We start from the raw sequence: 21,291 nt of genomic DNA, 5'->3' as shown, positions 1-21,291 counted from the left end.
ACCTTAGACACATCGACGAGATCCGTGGCAGTAACGTCGTCGACATTGGCGTCGATCTGTCGGAATTTTATACTTCCGTCGAGTGGGACATACTCGAAGTTCCTGCTGTTAGGTAACGTACAAACTTCGAATGAAGTTAAACGCATACATATAAACGTATTCTCATTTGAGAATTAATAAAAAGAAAAATATCGATCGGGATGTTTCTTTTTGATTCATTATCTTTAATAATTATAAAAATGATTAAAATTATTAAAATAAATTACTAAAATATTATATAAATAATTAATGATTATAATCCTCAACCTTTGTTAAATAGATTTTTGCAGATATAATTTGTTCTTGAAAGATCGAACTGTCAAACAATAGTATTAATTACAACAAGATGACAATATATAATATGCAACGAGGATATTATTTGTATCAAAGTTGATTCTTTTCTAATCGTGAACGACCATATTATTTTTTTTCTTTTATTTTTTTTTTTTTTTTTTTTTTTTTTTTTTTTTTTTCTTTCAGAAACGAGAAGTTCTACACGTGCTGCGACGAGCCCTATCTCGATATCACGTTCAACATTACGATGAGGCGAAAGACTCTCTTTTACACGGTCAATCTTATAATACCGTGTATGGGTATATCGTTTCTCACGGTACTGGTCTTCTATTTACCGAGTGACAGCGGTGAAAAGGTAAAATTTTCTATATTAATCAAAGAAACATTCCTTATTTTTTTTTTTTTCACTATTTATTTTATCAATTTTATTTTACTTTTTATCGTTAAACTTCGGATCTTTAAAACGTTCCTCGTCTTCGTGATACGGTAATAGATCGAAAATATTTAAAAAGGAGTCCATTATCCTTTTCACGGTCGCTGAGAACTTGAGGGTCCTTGACGTTTATGAAAAAAGGAAGAGAGAAAGAGATAGTTGAAAGTTAGATAGATAGAGAGAGAAAAAGAGAGAGAACGGATCGATCGACGTAATCGTGAAAGTTTGCCGTTCGAGTTCACCACTCGAGGAACGTCACTTGGTGTGCAGCCGTTGATGCGATTGATGCCGTTGATTTGGTAGGTCGGAAAAGTTAAAGTACCATCACCCAGCATAACCCTCACGTCCTCTTTTATCCTCCTCTTTCTCGATTTTCTCTATGTATGTATGTGTGTATGTATATATATATATATATATATATATATGTATATATATATATATGTATACTTGTATGTGTGTATGTATGTATGTAGGTGTGTATCTGTATGTGAGAAGAGATAGAGGCGAGGAGAAGGCGTGCCTCATCCTCCTAGACAGTTTGATGGTTCAAAGAAACCAGCTTTTGAAGAAACTAGATCACGATCGAGCTGTCGTCCATGAAAACCAAGCCGATCAAGAGACAATCGTATCCCAGTCGCGGCCTTTATACCTTCGCGTGGACTCTTGACCTCGAACCAATAACCACCGAGTATGTCCCCTATGTATAATTCAGTCATATTGTTCGCTACTTTCCGCCGCGAGTGGAAAAAGAAAAAAGAAAGAAAGAAGGTGAAAGGAACGGAAAAGAGTCGGTGATCGTCTAAGAAGGTCAAACGTAAAAGAGAAAGAGAGAGAGAGAGAGAAAACTACATGGCTATAATGAATCTTCGATACAAGAAGTATTTGAGAATGAGAGAGAAAGAGAGAGAGAAAGAGAGCGGGAGAAGGTGGTGGAGGGAAAGTTGGTGGCTGCGAGAAGATACCTTAGACATTGAACATTGTCGTCTTTAGATCAATGCAAGACCCCAGAAACAATGCCTTCTCCGATCGTCCTTCATTCTTCTTTCACTATCAAAAGAATAAACACTATCATCATCTCTATACTTATGTATATGTACATACGTGTATATATGTGTGGGTGAGAGGCGGGGTATCTATAGCTAAGTTCGAGCCACTTAGATGGTATAGGCGTATGTTGCAAATACATTCGTAGAATATATATATATATGTATATATATGTATATATGTATGTCATTTTGCTCTTACTATTACCAAATGAATTTCTAAGATAAGATAACCAATTGAAAATGAAATTGATACAAAGAGAGAATTTGTATTATTCTTATAATAATGAATTTTAATAGTAACTCTTTTAATAGTACTCTCTCTCTCCCTCTCTCTCTCTCTCTCTCTCTCTCTTTCTCTCTCTCTCTTTCTTTCTCTTTCTCTTTTTTTCTCTCTCTTTATATTCTTTCATTTTTAATATTGCTTTTTACAATAGGACAATATTTTTGTCTTTTCTTTTTTTTATTATAGTTATCATCTTCAATCGGAAAAATCATATTCGAAATTATTATTTATAAATTAGTTATTTATCATTTAAGAACAAACTTTAGTTTAATCCATATGATACTAATATCATCGATAATTCATTAATATAAATACATTCATTTATATTAATAACTATGATATATTATTAATAAGTACAAATCCTATCATTGATAAATCCAATACAATCATTTGTATTAATCATATAACCATAAATAATAAATTATTAATAAGTACTAATCTGAGCTATTCTTTTTGAACGAATGCGAATCCCTTCATTGGTTTTTCGTGGATTGAATTTTTAACAGTATTTCCTATTGCCGGTGGGACCTCTCTATATATCTCTCTTTCTCTTTCTCTTTCTCTTTCTCTCTCTTCCTCCCTTTTTTTTTCTTTCCTTTTATCGTTTGTTTCTCTCCTTTTCCCGATTCCGAACGAATTCGATCTGCTCGCATAAATCTTGCAAGCTGCATACTCAGCGAATGAATCGGCGTATGCCTTTAGTAGTCGACGCCTATGATTGCATATACATTTGGGGTTACCGGTGACGTCACAACCTTCCCTCATCACCTTCTGAAACGTGACACGGACTCTTAAGTGTATTGGAAAGCGTTCTCATCATTCCTTTGCCGCTCTCGAGGGCCTTTCTTCTCCTTATTGTAACAGATTTTCTACTTTGACGGTTACCCTCTGAAGTTCGATTCCGAATAATCTGAATTTCTTCTTTTTTTATTATTATTATTTATTTTTTTCTCTCTCTCTCTCTCTCTCTCCATCTATCTATCTATCGATCTATCTATCTATTTATTTATTTATCTATCTATCTGTCTGTCTATCTATCTATCTTTCTTCTCGCGCTTATCGATCGTCGCGTTAATTTAACCTTTTATCGTACGCTTATTATTTATTAACTTATTAATGGTTCATTAAATGATTTTTTGTTTATTTGGATGGAGGGGAAGATTTTTAGGAAAACATAATACTATATTAATTGTTAAATAAATATTGAAAAGTTTGAATAATGGAAAGAAATGCATTATTGGAAATTTTTTCTTTCTTCTTAGCAAAATTCAATGAATAATTAATTATTCGCACAAATGTTGCCGTTTAATATTAATATATGCGTCATCGATTCTTTTATCCAAAAAAATTTATAACAAATTAAATTGTTGTAAATATATTATGTTGCACATTAGAATAGATTAAATTTATTAACATGCATACATTGAGTGAGTCCTAAGCTTATCGGTGATAAATAAAAAAGAGAAAAAATCTTTCGGAATAATTCGAAATCACGAATTATCGATTTGATCATTATTGAAGTTTCTAGTCACTTTTCTAGCGTTCACTTTGTTTTTTTTTTTTTTTTTTTTTTTATCAAACCTTTTTTTCTCTCGATATTCGATATTCGTTAATCAATCACACGGTGATCACAAAATCACGAAGATTCAAGAAATACGACAACCGCATCACGATGATGCAATGATAATCATTGCAAATTTCAAACGAAAATAATTTTATTTATATGTACACAGGTCAGCCTATCCATCTCAATTCTACTATCGTTGACTGTGTTCTTCCTTCTTCTGGCTGAAATCATCCCACCCACGTCGCTAGTTGTACCGCTTCTTGGTAAATTCGTCCTTTTCACCATGATCCTAGATACTTTCAGGTACATATATGTATATATATATATTTTTTATATAATATATATATATATATATATATATATAAACAAAGAATACATATGTAAAAATAGATACCATTATATATTTTATATTAATTTTAAGTTAAATAAATATTAAATGCATATAATACATAAATTTTGTTAGTATAATCGAAATAGACAAATCATTCCTATCTAGATTAATCCCTCAGAGGTCAGAGTGTATCTAAATGATTAAAAAAAAATAAAAAAAAAAAAATAAAAAAAAAATGGAAAATACAATGAATATATTTAATTCTTTATTCATTCTAAGAACACAATTGATTGTATTATAAAAAAAAAAAAAAAAAAAAAAAATATCCACGATGCACATTCCGATTTTAAAAAAAAAGATCAACAATTGAAGTTAATATCATCGTTAAGAAAAAATGATTACAGGTTCATGTTAAAATCGAAATAATTGTTCACGTTATAAAACGCTCTCTTATAACTTTTCCAGCATATGCATCACAGTGGTAGTACTCAACGTTCACTTCCGTTCGCCACAGACTCACGTGATGGCACCGTGGGTCCGCCGTGTCTTTATCCATGTCTTACCAAGATTACTCGTGATGCGCAGGTATAATACGACTTCGAAGAGAACCGATTACGATTCCAGGCAAGATATATTCCACATTGGAATCATGCCATGATGCATTAAATCGGCATTAGCGTGTTGTAGGTGGTGACCTTAATGTCACCCTTGTCCATAACCATACATGTATACATACGTACATATATACCTATATATATATATATATATATATATATATATATATATATGTATATATATATTTATATATTTACTAAGAATAGTTGCAATGTATTTTCAGAAAAATGTGCACATATTTATAATATTGTTGTATATATACACATATGTGTGTATATATATATATATATAAATACATATATATATCTACATTTATACGTATATAATACACCGTAGAGAGCATGAAAAGATACTCGATGGGACCATACAGCCTTCAGCACATCTTCTTTCTATAAGACCACCGGCATCTCCCACATAGGAACCTGAAATATCAAACGTTGGATACCTTACCTTAGAACGACACTCGGACGCCGTTAAAAAGATGCAAATGCGTTTATATTATCAGCTTGTATATAGAAAGCAATCTCATTGTTAAGGGTAGCTTCATAGTAAGACCCTGGCACCGTAGTCACTTCAAAACTTATCGAACATCACCATATTCAAACTCGAACAAATGAATTCCCATTAAGATCGAGTAGGCTAAAATGTCTCCTTTTTAAAAGGCACACGTATCGTAGTCTCTTATCACGCACAACGTACTATTTATCTCTTTATTCCTAGAGCATGATGTTCATCGTATTCGATTATATAATGTTTTATCTAAATTGTAGCTCTTCAATTTTATAACTTTTACATTCATTTTAATGATAAGATTCAATGCATAAATAACTGATATATACTCAATTAAATTGCTTCATTATTTAATAAAATCAAAATGATTGAAATTATAATAAATTAATTCTTCTATTTAATATTAAATATTTTATTTGTTAATATGAAAAATATTTCATAAGAGCTCGCTCTGTACGTTCCATTATATTAACACTTTACCATGCACGCGTGCGAGCATATTATTAATTATTAGATATTTAAATGTATTAATATTAATAACTAATAAAATAATTTTTGTGTCAATCAATTTCTTGTTTATACTTACATAAATGATTACAGACAATAAAACTCAAAGCTGGTAAAGTGTTAATCGGTACATCAATGTCTTTTTCATTTTTTTCTATAATTTGTTAATTAATTATCTGATTTTTATATGTGTATATAGGCCGCAGTATCAAATAGATAAACGTAGTATAGGCGGACAACATGGACAACGGGTGATGGTCAGAACATGCAATGGTCTTGAATTGAGAGATCCGTCTCTATTCGTTGAAACTTCGGCTTCGGAGTTGGTTGAATCTTCTGTTCTCTTTCCGAGTTTAGATTCGCAAGACGAACTGCATCCTCGGTATGAATTCAATAATTTATACTTGTACTTCATAAGATATTATTCATTATTAGGATGAAATTTTCGATTTTACTTTTTTTCTTTTTTTTTTGTTAATAATTGCTATTAATAATTATTTAAAATTATTACATTGATATAATTATTGTTAATAACTTATAATATAACTTTTCTTTTTTTTTTTTTAATTTATATTTTTCAGCACTTCTTTCATTCCTCAATTTTTTTCCCCTTTTCTTCTCAGTGAATTAGAAGCGGTAAATTTAGGAAGTGCGTGTCGTATTCACGGCTCGCCTGCAGCCACTGTGGCACCACCACCTCAGCTCCCAACGGAGGAAAGCGTTGATGCTCTCTGCAACACGCTTCATCACTGGCATCACTGCCCAGAACTGTACAAGGCCATTGAAGGCATTCGTTTTATCGCCGAGCACACGAAAAGAGAAGAGGACTCTACCAGAGTATGATGTTCCTTTGACAATTAGCCGTAATCAAATTTAAATATTGTTTTATTCTCATAAATTCGGATTAACACGTAATCTTTGAAACATCATTTTGTTCTAAAAGTTCGTAATGATTTTTAATGAAAATTCAAGCTAATCTTTAATTATTTATGTATTGTAAATATTTTATTTTATTTTTTATATTTTATATTTATTGACGCCTAAAAATAGGCATTAATCTAAACTTAGTCGATAATATTGCTTGCGAACGCCATCTATCAGTATGAAATTTTATGGAACCCTTGCAATAGGCAATATGTTTATAATATATATTCATAAAAGCTCAAAAGTTTCATACCGATAGATGACGTTCGCAAATGACATTATCGACGTAGTTTGGAGTGATGCATATTTTTAGGCGCAACATTTAATATTTGCATAAATGATTACAGATAATTAATGCATAAACATAACTTACATATTAAAGTATAAGTAATATGGAAATTTTAATGAGAAATATTATAAATACTCATATATCAAAATATTATCGTTTCAGAAACAAATTGTTCGTGTAAAAAATAGCTTTTAATATTAATATTTAACACAATTATTATGAACTTTTCTAACAATCTCGTGTAAGATGTAAATGACGACAATTGACATTACGTTTGTTATTCGTAGGTCAAAGAAGATTGGAAATACGTTGCGATGGTGCTCGATAGGCTATTCTTGTGGATTTTTACATTAGCCGTGGTCGTCGGTACGGCGGGTATAATATTACAAGCGCCGACTTTGTACGATGATCGCATTCCTATCGACGTACGACTCTCCGAGATCGCCTCCACCACTGCCAAGCCACACATCGTTTCAAGCCTCTGAGGGCCAATTGCTAATTATCCCGTTACTCTCGCGTATACCTATGAACACAAAAGACATACCCATTGTAAACATAACAATGTGTCAGAAGTAACGACTGAAAGACTGAAGTCTCGGTGAGTCTTCGACTTTTATTAACGATTAATTCTTCGGCTCGTACGTTCAATCGTATATGTTTACACATACGACATATATGTATGTGTACGTATGTACGCGCGTACGTGTACGACGAGCGAAGAGGAATAGGGGGAAAAAAAAAAGTAAAATTAAATAAAATAAGAAAGCAAAAGACGCGCGCGTACCAAAGCTTTCAACCCGTGACACAACGAAGATAAAAAAGGGAGTTCGAAGGGTTGTGAGAAGAGAGCCGTGCGATAAAATTCTCAGAGTTTGGAAAAATGTGAGACTTTTTCTTCTTAATCTTTCCTTTTTTTTCTTTCTTTCTTTCTCTCTTTCTTTCTTTCTTTCTTTCTTTTGTTTTCTTTAATTTTACATACAAATTTTTAGTTTTTACATCAAAACGACTCGAATAACTTAGGAATATATTTATACATAGAGCCAATATCGTCCTCCATTATATTGTAATATCTCCTTTGTATGATGTTATCTCTGAGAATTGTGTCATGGGTACAGCGACGTGTGTGTGTGTGTGTGTGTATAAGAAAGGAGAACGTTTAGCAACAAAACAAGTATTTATTCGCCGCACCGTTCGACGCAAGCACGGCCTCTCTTTTCGGGGACCGTAATATGTTGCGTATAGAAAGTCACGATGACGTTTAATAAAGGTAATAAATAAATTAAAAAAATAAATAAACAAATAATATATATGTATTATATATATATTTAGAATCAAGCGATTGAAACACATACATACCGTAGAGATAATACAAATGAGAAAATGAGGAAGAGAGAAAGAGAGAAAGAGAGAAAGAGAGAAAGAAAGAAAGAGAGAAAGAGAGAGAGAGAGAGAGAAAGAGAAAGAGAGAGATAAAAAGAGATCTTAAAAGTTCAAGTAAGTTCAATTTTATGCCAGATGCATTTGAGAGAAACAAAATCGTCGTAATTCCTTTTTTATTTTTATTTATTTTATTTTTTTTTTTTTTTTCATTTTATCGAATGTTTCGCCATTGAAAAAAGTCAATTTACAAAGGGTTGACGGAGTTAATTGTGCCGAAAGTTTAACAAATGATTCAAGACTGAAAGTTCGGGAACGATAGATTTTCGTTCAATGCTCCTCGCTTTCCTCGCGATCATTGTTATTCGATGCAGACAACATCCGTCGCCCTAATTTTTTTTTTAACGTCGATAATTATCGTTTACAAACAGGATTGGGTACATATTTTAAATTAGACAATTTTATCGAATAAAGTTTTCGGTTCTATAGCTATTTTGTAATAGTTATACAAAAAAGAAAAATAATAAAATATACGAATGTCTGAACGACTTATGCAAGTGAATTGAAAAGAAAACTCGATTTTATACAATAAATTTATCATTAAAATTTATTCGGAATATATGAAAGGTAATATAATATAATTTCGTGTTACATCGGTTATTAGAAGTGTTCGTGAAAAGAAAAGGAGAAAGAAAAGAGGAAATAAGCAAAGTAGAAAGAAAATGAAATGTTTAAAATACGTGCTCATCCTGTTTAACACTCCTGCCCCCCCCCCAAAAAAAAAAACGTGTGGAAATTCTTATAATTATAATACTATATTACCGAGACTGTCTCGTCTTGTTGTACAGAAAAGGAAATTGTAAAAAAATGGGACCGAAATATATTTTACATTTATAGCTTTGGTCATTGTCGTGAAGATCACCGCAGTGCACCACAATGCCTTTCAACGATAAAAAAAATATTTACGCTGAGACTATAAATTTTTGCTTGTAGATTTAAACAAAAATCACACGATTTAGGACTGTCAATATTCAAATTTTCGTGTTCGATTCGCGATAACGCGAACATACTGAAGTGTCTAGTGTTTATTTGTAATATAACAAACGCATACAAATACACATATACACATATATACATACACACACAGAGAAAATATACATTATTACACACAAACATAAATATACATACGAAAATATATACATATACATATATGTATATCTTATTTATAATACAATTCAACGTTACTTTACAAATATGGGAATGTAAATCATAAAGAGCTTGATATATTCGGAATTATGGTGCCTGACAGACAAGTACGATTGAGTTTTAAAGAATACTTTTATATATTCTGAGAAGAGAAGATACGTGATACGTTATTAAAAATTCGTTGATCGCCCAAGTTGAACGACGCGATGTTTCGATTGCTTGCGTAAGTCTTTCGGATATATGTATAGAAAAAGTACATGTATTCGAATATTCCGAATGACAAATGATTTTGACTTTTGGCAGGCCTATTGTAAATGTAAATGGCATGGAATTCAACGACGCCTGTTGCAGACTCAGGAAAATAATCGTTTTTCCAAATATTTACATCGAGCCTGTAACATAGGGGCCATATTTTCACAAAGAACAAGGTGCGTGTGTCTCTCATTAAATTAAATTCTAAATAATAATATCTGCATCATTAAGGCGCAGAAAACTGGGTGGGGCCTAAAAAAAATTTAGCCGACTCAACTTTTATTGACTCATATATACTTATTATGTATATATATATATATATATATATATATATATATATATATATATATATATATATAATAATAAGATAACTTTCATATTTATATTCGTTCTGAAATCACACATGAATAACTTGTCGATATTTATTATACATTTTATCGGAATGTATGAAGACAAAAATTGTTTCTTATATACAATCATATTCCAATAATTTACTGTCTTCCCAAGGTACTAAATTTGCAATTTGATTTACGATGGTAGCCAAATCTCCACCGTGCTGCTATCCTTGCCAAGAAAAGTAGAGTCTGATTGGTATAAAATCGTTAGTTAAAAACAGTATATGTGCGTGTAGTCCGCTTTGGAGATAAAGTAAATAATAACGTGCTATTTAGCATTTGAATCTATTGTATCATTTTTTATAATCTATCGTTTATGAGATGAATGAAGCTTTTATAAAAGGCAAAAGGCACAAATATGTTATGCAATATAGTAAATCTTATTAAAGTAATTCCATTGCATAAAATACTGAAGAATGTAATTATAGACATACATTTAAAAAAATTAAAGAGCCATTCTTTATAACTATTACCGAATAATTTAAATTAATTAAAAGTTTTATTTAAAATGCAAGATTACGAATTAATACAACATGTTGAAAGGACTAGTTTCATTTATATTTAACGTATTAGCGCTGGATTTACATAAATTTCGGAGAAATTTAATTTTTATCAATTAAATATGAGAGCGTGAAAGCATATGAGTGTGCATGCAACAAAGAAAAAAAAAAGGAAAAAAAAACCTTGATTATTATGAACAAAATTACATGTTATGGAAGTAAGTGCAGTGATAGTTATTTAATGTAAGTTGCATCTAACAATATACATAAATATATATAAATAACCATTACTCACTCGATAAAATAATATAGCAAGATATTTTGTGAGTGTGTCTATAAACTCGATTAAACTTATATGATAAACTGACGTTGTCTTGATTTACGAGAAGAATATATGTATTTGTTTCGATAGAGAAAGGAATTTTATAAAGGTGTTGTATATGTGAGTGTCATCATTTATGAAAGCGCCTTATTCAGCGAGTTTCGTACAAATTTCAAGAAAAAACATCTCCATCATTTCAATCATTTTCGAATGTTGCAGGGATCTATCAGGTTACGTGTAGCGCATGGCAGATATATTTGTTCGTTAACTATAAATATTGTACTTTTTCCAATTATATTCTCATTAATATTAATTTTCTATCTGCCTTCTATAGATTAGAAAAAATATAATAAGCATTTTTACTTAGAACTTTTTCCTTGTATTAAATGATACTTGACTGAGCCACCTTTATAGAAACCTTTCTTACGAGAGGACATCGTAATTTTAGTAAGCAAATAATATTTAAGTTACGCGTTAATATATTTTTTAGCGCAGTCTGTCTAAAAGAAAAATAAAAAAAAAAAAAAAAGAAAAAAAAAAAAAGAAAAACTGTCATAAAAAAAATTTTATCGAAACGTTTTGAGAAACACGTTATGTCTTGTAAAATATACCCACACTCATAATTTTTAACAGATCAATTGAATTAGAAAGTGCAATCACTTATTGTAATAAACAATCGATAAGTTTTAAAATAATACCTACATACGTTATATTTTAAAGTTTTAAAATGTATTACATTATTAAAAGTATATTATCTTCTTACATATCTTCTTGATCGTCCATTTTGTTATATTGTAAATTTCTACATTTTTGTTGCTAGTAACAATAAATAAATAAATAAAAAAAATCTATTAATCTAGGCATACTAGAGCAGTTAGAGAAAAAGACTCTAGTTCAAATGGTGAAATAAGTAATGAAAAGAATGAGATAAGTAGCTTCCTCTTCGATGCGTAAGCTCAAGTGATATAAATCTAACCTCTATGTATCTACAATTATATTTTCGTTCAAGCAAAGACTTTTTGTTTTCACGAACTAAAGTATACTACGAACTAAGGATATCACCGTTTATGTTTTAAAATAGCTTTGAAAAAGATACAAATAGTTCTATCAGATGCGCTGTAACGTAACCTGTTCATGGTATAAACACATCAACTGTTCACTATTACAGTAAATACAAGTTTATTTTCAAGCCCCATAACATTCCACAGTTCTTTGTATCTGATAAATCGAGTCAAGCCTATTTCTGCATAAATATCATTATTTATCATTCATATTTATAATATCTTGTTGCAACAAAAGCAAGCTCAGATTATAATCTGCATCGAATGCATAGAATTGCACTAAAAAATTGTTATTTCTGTAGTATATAAAAGATGTTGAATAGATAAATATGAAAGAATTTTTCATTTGTGCAAACTTTTGATGCAATTGGATAAGACATTATTATCAGAAAATTTATTAAATGTTTGACTATCAGATTCATGTTACTCCTGTAATAGCATTTACTGGCAATTATTAAATGTTTTAAATTCAATTCATAATTAACGAGACAACGTTATAAAATAGTATTTTTAAATACCTACCCTGATAAAACAAGCCTCATGATTATTTGTAACATTATTGGAGCATCTAGCAAACTGCTTACTTCACTTTTAAATAAAACAATGGATAGTAACAGCAATTGGCTAGGTGCTCCGTTTAATTATGAACATATAAACGATGATGAAACTTTCTACATAACAGGTATATATCAATAAAATTGTCGAATAAACTTGATTTTTGTAAAAAAGAAAAATCATGGTATTGTGAATTTATTTTAACGTACACTATTCTCTTTATTTAACATCTGTTCATAAATTTTCCGCAAATATTCATATATATATATATATATATATACACATACACAATAATAAGTACAATAATTTTAATTTATCAACCAAACACTATTACGTATATCTTTATAAATAATAAAAAAAAAAAGTAATTTTAAGAAATGTACACCTTAAACACAAACTAATGTTACATGGAAAAACATGTAATATATATGATAATTTATTTAATTTATTTCCTCTACAATCCCTGTATCATTCGTGTCGGATATAAGTTCGAGATTATTCTGGCATTGAGAGTTCGTTTCTTTTGCATTTCGTATTCTATTGATCTTCTTCTTAATCACCATTGTACCTTTTTGTAAAAAATATATATAAAAAACGTTCCTTTATATTGAGACAATTTAATTTTATAATCAAAGTTTGAAAAAACCTACATAATAATGCTTGCCAGAATTCTTTTTTCTTTGGTGATTTAGTATTAATTGATTTCTTTAAAGAATTTCTATGTCTCCTTTGTATATTAGCAAGTTCAATAGCTTCTTGAGAAGGTGGTGGAAAAAGGCAAATTTCAAGCCAATGATTTGTTTTAGCACATCCACAAAGTTTTAACCATACCTAAATTATTAAAAACTCTTTTACTTTATGACATTAGAAAAATGATACAAATAAAAAGTACTTTTATTATTAAAGTTCATATGACAATTGACCATATAAAATTAATCCTTCTATATAATAAAAGTTTTTACCGAATCCAAACATTCTGCAGCAAGCCATAGCCACAAAGCAAGATCCACTTTCATATGATTCATTTTTTCTGGCCATACCAGTTTAGGTACAAAAAATACGTAAAGATAAACCCTGGTTCATAAAATATTTATAAATTCGTTCAGGTAATCGTTCTCTTTGAGAATATGTATAAAAATTTTTTTTGTACCAACCAAGTGAGACAGTGAAACGAGAATAATATTTTAGCAAATACTTTCCCAGCTTTACCAATAACTTGAGTAGTACATAAAAGAATCCTGCAAATATCTATTAATATTATATCAACAGCTCTATAAAATAGGAAGGCATTTTCTATCACACACCACCTAGAAAAATAAAAGTTTAGAACATATTTTTAACACAAATATTATATAAAGATATAATATTACTTTTCAATCAATTACTTTTGATAAAGCATATTTAAGATAAAAGATGCAAATAATAGATTTCTTAAGCCTCGAATCCAGGCGTTATGACATATAATCGCAACACCGGCACGATGGAAAAAGAAACTTTTATGCAAAACAATTGCCAATTCCTTATGCGTCATATTCCATCCATGTGATGAGAAATTTAAATTCTTGGTAGGCATAGACATGATATAGCAAATACTACCAAAGGAAAATCCACAATTCCATACTGCTTCAATTATCCGATATCTCTGTGTCAATGGAACACGCATACGACGAAGTAGCGACTATAATAAAAAAGATTATTTATAAAGATAATAATATTATATAAGATATAAAATATAAAATTTTAATAAATGTAACTTACATTCAAACATTTTTCATACACAAGATAAAGAGTTGCCCAAAGTAAAATGAAATATCCTAGCAGAATATCTACATTTTTAGTCCTATTATTGTTTCCTATAAAGTCTTTATTTATACTTCTCTTGTCCCAAATATTCAATGGGTATGGTAAAAGATTGGTTATGTCCATTAAAGAATATAATTTGATTGCAAAACTGCTTGTCATGTCCTGAGACATGTTTGAAATCTATTCGAATCAGCAAATATTTTTTATTTTCAATATAATTATTAATTGCCATCAAATTTTACAAATCCAATGATTTTTTATATTCACTTTTTCAATCGTTTCATATTACATACGAAATAGTGACAGCTACTTTAAAAAACTAATAATAAATGTGATTGATGATCATATATTAAAAAAAAAAAAATTTAAACAGAAGAAATAAATTAATTATTTGCCTAAAACTAATGAGTACGTCAAATTTTAGGAACTTTGACAATAGACCGTGCAGACGAAATAATCTCAAATAATTAATATGTACGCATTACACTTCCCGGTTTGACACAATTAGTATTGTCAAGTTAATTACAAGGGTGGAAAATGTGATCAATGCCATCTGCTGTAAAAATTGATGACTAGTAAATTATATATCGATAAAATTTACAACGAAATCTGTAATCTGTAAGTATCAATACAAACGGATGATACACGAAATAAGAAAAGCATCATATTTCTATGTTTTTTCAGGACAAAATTTTCAAATGAACTGATCTCTTCTCGTTCATTAATACTTCGCAGAGATATTATACATTTTTCTTATATATTCAAATAAATATTTATATATATTTATTTTCTTATACTTATTCCTTATCTACTCACGTAATATATACAATATATATGCTTTCAGTGACTCCTCTATTATTTGATGAACGAAAATAAATATTTACACGTAACCATCTAACAATCTATTCTTATCGTTGTTTAGAGGTAAAAAATGAACAAGGAGATAATTCGATTCTCGCTGGATGTCGCTACGAGACAAAATCGTTAAGCGGTCGATATCGAATGGTCATACGATAATTGTTGCATTTAACAGGACAAGGATATTTTTAGAACTATTGCAAGATATTCGATTGAACGCCACCATTCGTTTTATATTTTTCTTACATGTTTACCCAGCGATCACCATTTATTGTAGTACAGTAAAAGTACGCTGATTAGGCGCAAAACGTTATAATATCTTAGTGATGAAATTTTTAGGCGCAAAAATATAACCTAAAAAAATGAATGAACTAGAGGAATATGAAATTATATATAAATATAATAATATTAATTATAATATTGTAGCGACAAATAAAACACATGTCAAATTAAAAAATGGTAGGTAAGATTATATATATATATATATATATATATATATATATATATATATATATATATATACATATAATTTTTTTTTAGTTTAAATTTTTCGTCACGATTTTTGATATTCTCAGTAAACATACATGATTAATACTTTATTAATTATAGATAAAGAATTCTTCAAAGCTTATATTAGCAGTAATATAAACTTATGCAAAACAACAAACATAACAAAAAAAGTGAATGGTATGTACTAATCACTGATTTGAAACATTAGGGATATACATATGTAATATATGTAATTATATATATGCATAATACAGATCTTAATATTGAAAATTTCGTATGGACGGAAGAATCCATCAAGTTACTTTTACAAAAATATAATGATAGGAAGAATAAATTCCGTGATCCTAAAATTAAGAAAAAGTTGTTATGGCTGGAGATTGTAGAGGAATTTAAAATTAAAGGTTATAATGTCAATGAAGCTGTCTTAAACAGCAAAATGAGAAATTTAAAACTGTCGTATAAAAATATAAAGAACAACAATAAAAAAACATGTACAAATCATTCTCGAAATACCTGGAAATGGTATAAGACAATGGAAAATCTGTTTAAAGAAGATCGAACAGTAAACGTAGGTGCTATGTTGCCCTCTATGATAAATAGCGTAAATAATTTGGAAGGTTCCACTTCAATTCCATCAATATCAATTGAAGGTGACGGACATATAAATACTGTCCACAAGGATATTTATAATATAAACTCATGTGAAACAATAGGACAACAAAAACAAGTGAATGGTATGTACTTATCACTGATTGGAAAAATTACTAGAGGTATATATAGTATACGTAATCATATATATGTATGATACAGATTTTAATATTGAAAATTTCGCATGGACGAATCAAACTATCAAGTTACTTTTACAAAAATATTATGATAGGAATAGTAAATTTCGTGATCCTAAAATTAAGAAAAAGTTGTTATGGATGGAGATTGTAGAGGAATTTAAAATTAAAGGTTATAATGTTAATGAAACTATCCTAGATAACAAAATGAGAAATTTAAAACAATCGTATGAAAATATAAAGAATAACAACAACAAAACAAGTACAGGTCGATGTCCAATTACCTGGAAATGGTACAACACAATGGAGGATCTATTTAAAGAAGATCAAACCATAAACGTAGGTGCTACATTGTCTTCTATGATAAATAGCATAAATAATTTGGAAAGTTTCACTCCAATTCCACCAACATCAATTGAAAATGAAGAACATGTAAATCCTGTCTACTCAGATATTGATAATATAAACTTATGTGAAGCAATAGGAATACAAAAAGAAGTAAACGGTATGTATTTTATCACTGATTTGAAACAATTATTAAAGATAAATATATATATATATATATATATATATATATATATATATATGTATATATATAAATGTAATTATATTTATGTATGATGCAGATATTAATATTGAAAATTTTGCATGGACCAATCAAACTACCAAGTTACTTTTACAAAAATATAATGACAGGAAGAGTAAATTTCGTGATCCTAAAATTAAGAAGAAGTTATTATGGATGGAGATTGTAGAGGAGTTTAAAATTAAAGGTTATAATGTTAATGAAGCTATTGTAGATCGCAAAATGAGAAATTTAAAACAGTCATATAAAAGTATAAAGGACAACAATAAAAAAACAAGTACAGGTCGCAATCGAATTACCTGGAAATGGTATGACACAATGGAGGATCTATTTAATGAAGATCGAGCCATGAATGTAGGTGCTACATTGTCCTTTGTGATAAATAGCGTAAATATTAAGGAAGGTTCTACCTCAATTTTACCAACATCAACTGAAGATGACGTACATGTAAATGCTATCCACTCGGGTATTGATAATATAAACGCATGTGAAACTATAGGAATACAAAAAGAAGTGAATGGTATGTATTTATCACTGATTTAAAATTATTACTGGAGATATATGCAATGTATACAATTATATTTATATATGATACAGATATGAATATTGAAAATTTCGCATGGACGAATCAAACCACCAAGTTACTTTTACAAAAATATAATGATAGGAAGAGTAAATTTCGCGATCCTAAAATTAAAAAAAAGTTGTTATGGATGGAAATTGTAGAGGAATTTAAAATTAAAGGTTATAATGTTAATAGTGCCATCCTAGATCGCAAAATGAGAAATTTAAAACAGTCATATAAAAGTATAAGGGATAAAAAGAAAACAAGCACAGGTCACACTCGAATTACCTGGAAATGGTATGACACAATGGATGGTCTATTTAAAGAAGATCAAACCATAAACGTAGGTGTTACGTTATCGTCCATGATAAATAGTATAATTAATGAGGAAGGTTCCACTTCTATTCCATCAACATCAATTGAAGATGATGAACATATAAATACTGTCTACTCGGATATCAATGCTGAACAGTCCAAAATGACCGAAAATTTTACAGAAAGTAGAACTTCAATAAGGTGTGTAAAAGAATTTATAAAAGATAACTTATATATTTTTTTATTGGCTAAATAACTTTGCGATTTAACTTTGATCTGTATAAATATGAGATAAAGAATAGTAATAATTTTGTCAAAAATATTATTGTAAATGTAAATTTTAGAGAACAGTTATTTATATTTTACAGTCCTGTTCCTGATATCTTATCAAAGCGACATCCTTTCAAGAACTTAAAAGAAAAAGCTACCGAATCAAGAGCACTATATAATATACGTAAAATGATGTTAGTGGGTGAAGAAAGAAGAGTAGACGCAATTAATAAATTAAGTGAAAAAATTGAGGAACATAATAAAATTCAACGAGAAAGAAATGATATTTTGAAATGTTTAATTTCTTTACAAAAGAATGTACGTAGAAAATGATTATTAAAATATAGAATATATAAGTATATGTAAATATAGATATAATATAAAAGTAATAATTTCTATATTTTCTACAATATAGAAAAATATAAGGATATATAAATATAAATATAATGTAGGTTAAATAACATAGAATATAAATGGTAAGGATAAATAAATAAGAAATATTTTGGTTTATTTAGTTTAATTTAATTTAACCTAAATTCGCTCAACAATTTGTATACGCTTTTCAATTATTTCTACAATTACATTGTAATTTGACATCGATCTGCACTTATTTTTTTGTTATTTATATTTTTATATGGCTGTTTTAAATTTCTCATTTTGCTATCTAAGATAGCTTCATTGACATTATAATCTTTAATTTTAAATTGCTTTATAATCTCAGTAACAACTTCTTTTTAATTTTAGAGTCATGAAATTTATTCTTCCTATCACTATATTTTTATAAATGTAACTTAATGGTTTGATTCGTCTATACAAAATTTTTAATACTAAGTATCTGTATCATATATGAATATTAATTATATAATGGGTTGTCCGGAAAGTTTGTGCTGAATTTTGATATAAAGACAGGTTTAAATTATCAGAACGATGGAAAACAAATTCAGGGATATTTGGAAATAAATTTGGTTACGATACATTAATATTTGTCAGTTTTATACGTCTTTGAATATGGAAGAAAACAAAGTGAATTTTAGGTATTTAATGGTTTTCTTTTACTGGAAAGGCAAAAGTGCCACATAAGTGACAAATAAGATATGCACTGTTTATGACGAAGATGCTGTAGCTGAAAGAACTGTGTGGATGTGTTGCTTTGCTAGATTTAAAGCTGATGATATCAACCTTAAAGATCAGAAACACATGGATAGGCCTTCCATCATAGATGAAGATCAGATTAAAACACTGATCGAGAATAATCAACGCTATACGACACGTAAATTGGCTAAAATGTTAAATATGTCAAAATCTACTATCCACAAGCATTTTGTGAAGCTTGGATAAATAAACCATTTTGATATATGGGTTCCCTATGATTTAACGAAGAAAAATCTGATGGATTGCATTTCCATTTGCGACTTGCTCTATAAATGTAACGAGGAGACAGCATTTTTGAAGCAAATAGCTACAGGAGATGAAAAATGGATCATTTATAATAATGTTGAACGAAAAAGATAATGTTGGACGAAGAAAGCGGAATGAACCATTGTTACTCACCCCAAAAGCCAGTCTTCATCTAAAGATCATGCTCTGTGTCTTGTAGGATTGCAAAAGGATCCTGTATTATGAGCTTTTACAAACAACGAGACAATAAATTCAGAGAAGTATTGTTCCCAATTAGACGAATTACAGATAACAATTGAACAAAAACGTCTAGAAATAGTGAATCGAAAAGGCGTCGTATTTCATCAGAACAATGCGTAGACTCATGTGATTTTGATAATTCGACAAAAGTTGTTGGAGCTCGATTATGATATTCTACCCCATCCATCATATTCACAAGATCTCATCCCCTTTAATTTCCACCTATTTCGATCATTACAAAATTCCCTTAATAGAAAAAACTTCAACTCGAGATAAAAAATCACATAGAAAAGTTTTTTGTTGAAAAATCTGATTTAAATCTTCTACGTTTCAATTTTTTTTCGAAATCGGCACGAACTTTCCGGACAATCCAATATATTGCATATATTTTTAATAATTGCTTTAACTCAATGATAAGTACATACCATGCAACTCTTTTGTATGAGTTTATATTGTTTTTAATATACATATTGAAGAACTATTCATTTATATATAATGAAGTATTAATTATTAATTATATGTTTACATATAATTAATAATATATACATATACATATACAGTATTAATTTATATAAATAATAAAGTTTTAATTATGTATTTTAACTGAAAACATAAGAAATTATAACAGAGAATTAAAAAAAGAATATATATATGTATTATACATACACACATAAAATTTTACAGTTTTACAATATGACATGTGTTTTATTTGTTGTTATAATATTATAATTGACATTATTATACGTATATATAATTTAATAGTCGTATGTCTGATCCATCTTATTAAATTATATTTTTGTGCCTCTTTCGAACTGAGGGAAGAAAGTAATTAATCCATCGAAATGTTTTTATAAGTCTACAGATGATGTGGATATGCAAACAAAATTGTGGAAATATAAATAGATTGTAATGCAGTATATCGAACTATAAAAGCATAGAAAAGATTATTTAATATAACAACAACCAATATTAAGAACTTTCAATTTATTAGAAGATAAGAAAATTTTCAAAATATAAAAGAATGGGAGATTCTCTGACATTAATTCGATAAAACATTTTTTACTTATTATTTTAGCAAATATTTTACTGTTTAAGGGTATAAAAGGAAATACATATAATGCAATTATGGATTGACTTAAAGTTGTCATACATGATTTAATTTTACAACTTAAGTATCTAAAAAAATAGTCAGATATTGACAGAGAATTATAAACAAACGTTTTCTAAATGTATTAATAATGAGAATATGAAACAATTTCTGGTTTAAAATTCATATCTGAAATTTTATCTAAATACTTCAAGGAAAATAGAAAAATACACATGTTCATAGATAAGTACAATGTTTCAATTTCTAATGTAATATAGAATAAATTCCTTTCTAATGATATGGAACATACTATCCTTGCAAAAATACCTTACATAGATTTTATACAGGTAGGCCAAGATTGTTAAATA

The 21,291-nt window shown here is 28.9% G+C and overlaps 3 protein-coding genes across 14 annotated transcripts in view; 2 read left to right on the top strand and 1 right to left on the bottom strand.

The window, feature by feature from the left end:
• LOC124948437 (acetylcholine receptor subunit alpha-like) overlaps positions 1-11,652 on the top strand; it is a 94,382-nt gene extending 82,730 nt beyond the window's left edge. For 3 of the 11 annotated variants that reach the window (XM_047492050.1, XM_047492049.1, XM_047492052.1), the window contains 7 exons: positions 1-112; positions 520-688; positions 3,829-3,965; positions 4,459-4,617; positions 5,825-6,007; positions 6,249-6,462; positions 7,126-9,984. The exon at positions 1-112 is cut by the window's left edge and continues 4 nt beyond it. In XM_047492050.1, the coding sequence (XP_047348006.1) occupies positions 1-112; positions 520-688; positions 3,829-3,965; positions 4,459-4,617; positions 5,825-6,007; positions 6,249-6,462; positions 7,126-7,323 (1,172 nt within the window). In that variant the 3' untranslated portion in view covers positions 7,324-9,984. Of the gene's footprint in view, positions 113-519; positions 689-3,828; positions 3,966-4,458; positions 4,618-4,944; positions 5,739-5,824; positions 6,008-6,248; positions 6,489-7,125; positions 9,985-10,180 lie in introns of those variants that run through there. The other 8 variants (XR_007100724.1, XR_007100723.1, XR_007100725.1 and 5 more) reach the window with 8 other exon arrangements.
• Positions 11,653-12,751: 1,099 nt separating this feature from the next.
• LOC124948440 lies at positions 12,752-15,391 on the bottom strand. Of its 2 annotated transcripts, none has more exons than XM_047492059.1 (7): positions 15,126-15,391; positions 14,265-14,489; positions 13,892-14,184; positions 13,661-13,813; positions 13,469-13,580; positions 13,157-13,337; positions 12,752-13,074 (listed from the first exon to the last, which is right to left on the bottom strand). In XM_047492059.1, the coding sequence occupies exons 2-7, from the start codon at positions 14,478-14,480 to the stop codon at positions 12,947-12,949; spliced, it is 1,083 nt and encodes a 360-aa protein (XP_047348015.1). In that variant the 5' UTR covers positions 14,481-14,489; positions 15,126-15,391; the 3' UTR covers positions 12,752-12,946. The 2 variants fall into 2 exon arrangements, with proteins under 2 accessions (XP_047348015.1, XP_047348017.1); XM_047492061.1 differs by lacking the exon at positions 15,126-15,391 and adding an exon at positions 14,577-15,053.
• On the top strand, positions 15,328-19,536 carry LOC124948522 (reticulocyte-binding protein homolog 2b-like). The gene is made up of 8 exons (XM_047492241.1): positions 15,328-15,626; positions 15,777-15,854; positions 15,932-16,411; positions 16,488-16,967; positions 17,089-17,568; positions 17,646-18,129; positions 18,297-18,472; positions 19,313-19,536. Exons 1-8 carry the CDS (start codon positions 15,530-15,532, stop codon positions 19,534-19,536), a joined length of 2,499 nt encoding a protein of 832 aa, XP_047348197.1. The 5' UTR covers positions 15,328-15,529.
• Positions 19,537-21,291: the final 1,755 nt, after the last annotated feature.

The sequence above is a fragment of the Vespa velutina genome, chromosome 4 (assembly GCF_912470025.1).
Source record: "Vespa velutina chromosome 4, iVesVel2.1, whole genome shotgun sequence".
Lineage (NCBI taxonomy): Eukaryota > Metazoa > Arthropoda > Insecta > Hymenoptera > Vespidae > Vespa > Vespa velutina.
The sequence above is the reverse complement of the archived record's forward strand: the minus strand, read 5'-3'. Positions and strand labels throughout refer to the sequence as shown.

Excerpts from the sequence above, each read along its gene's own strand:
- LOC124948440 (XM_047492059.1), bottom strand. The coding sequence starts at position 14,480 with ATGTCTCAGGACATGACAAGCAGTTTTGCAATCAAATTATATTCTTTA. Across the intron at positions 13,581-13,660 it reads TCGTTTCACTGTCTCACTTG|GGTTTATCTTTACGTATTTT; the intron begins GTTGGTACAAAA and ends TTTATGAACCAG. Across the intron at positions 13,338-13,468 it reads CTGCAGAATGTTTGGATTCG|GTATGGTTAAAACTTTGTGG; the intron begins GTAAAAACTTTT and ends TTAATAATTTAG.
- LOC124948522 (XM_047492241.1), top strand. The coding sequence starts at position 15,530 with ATGAATGAACTAGAGGAATATGAAATTATATATAAATATAATAATATT. Across the intron at positions 15,627-15,776 it reads ACATGTCAAATTAAAAAATG|ATAAAGAATTCTTCAAAGCT; the intron begins GTAGGTAAGATT and ends TATTAATTATAG. Across the intron at positions 18,473-19,312 it reads ACATAATAAAATTCAACGAG|ATGCTGTAGCTGAAAGAACT; the intron begins AAAGAAATGATA and ends TTTATGACGAAG.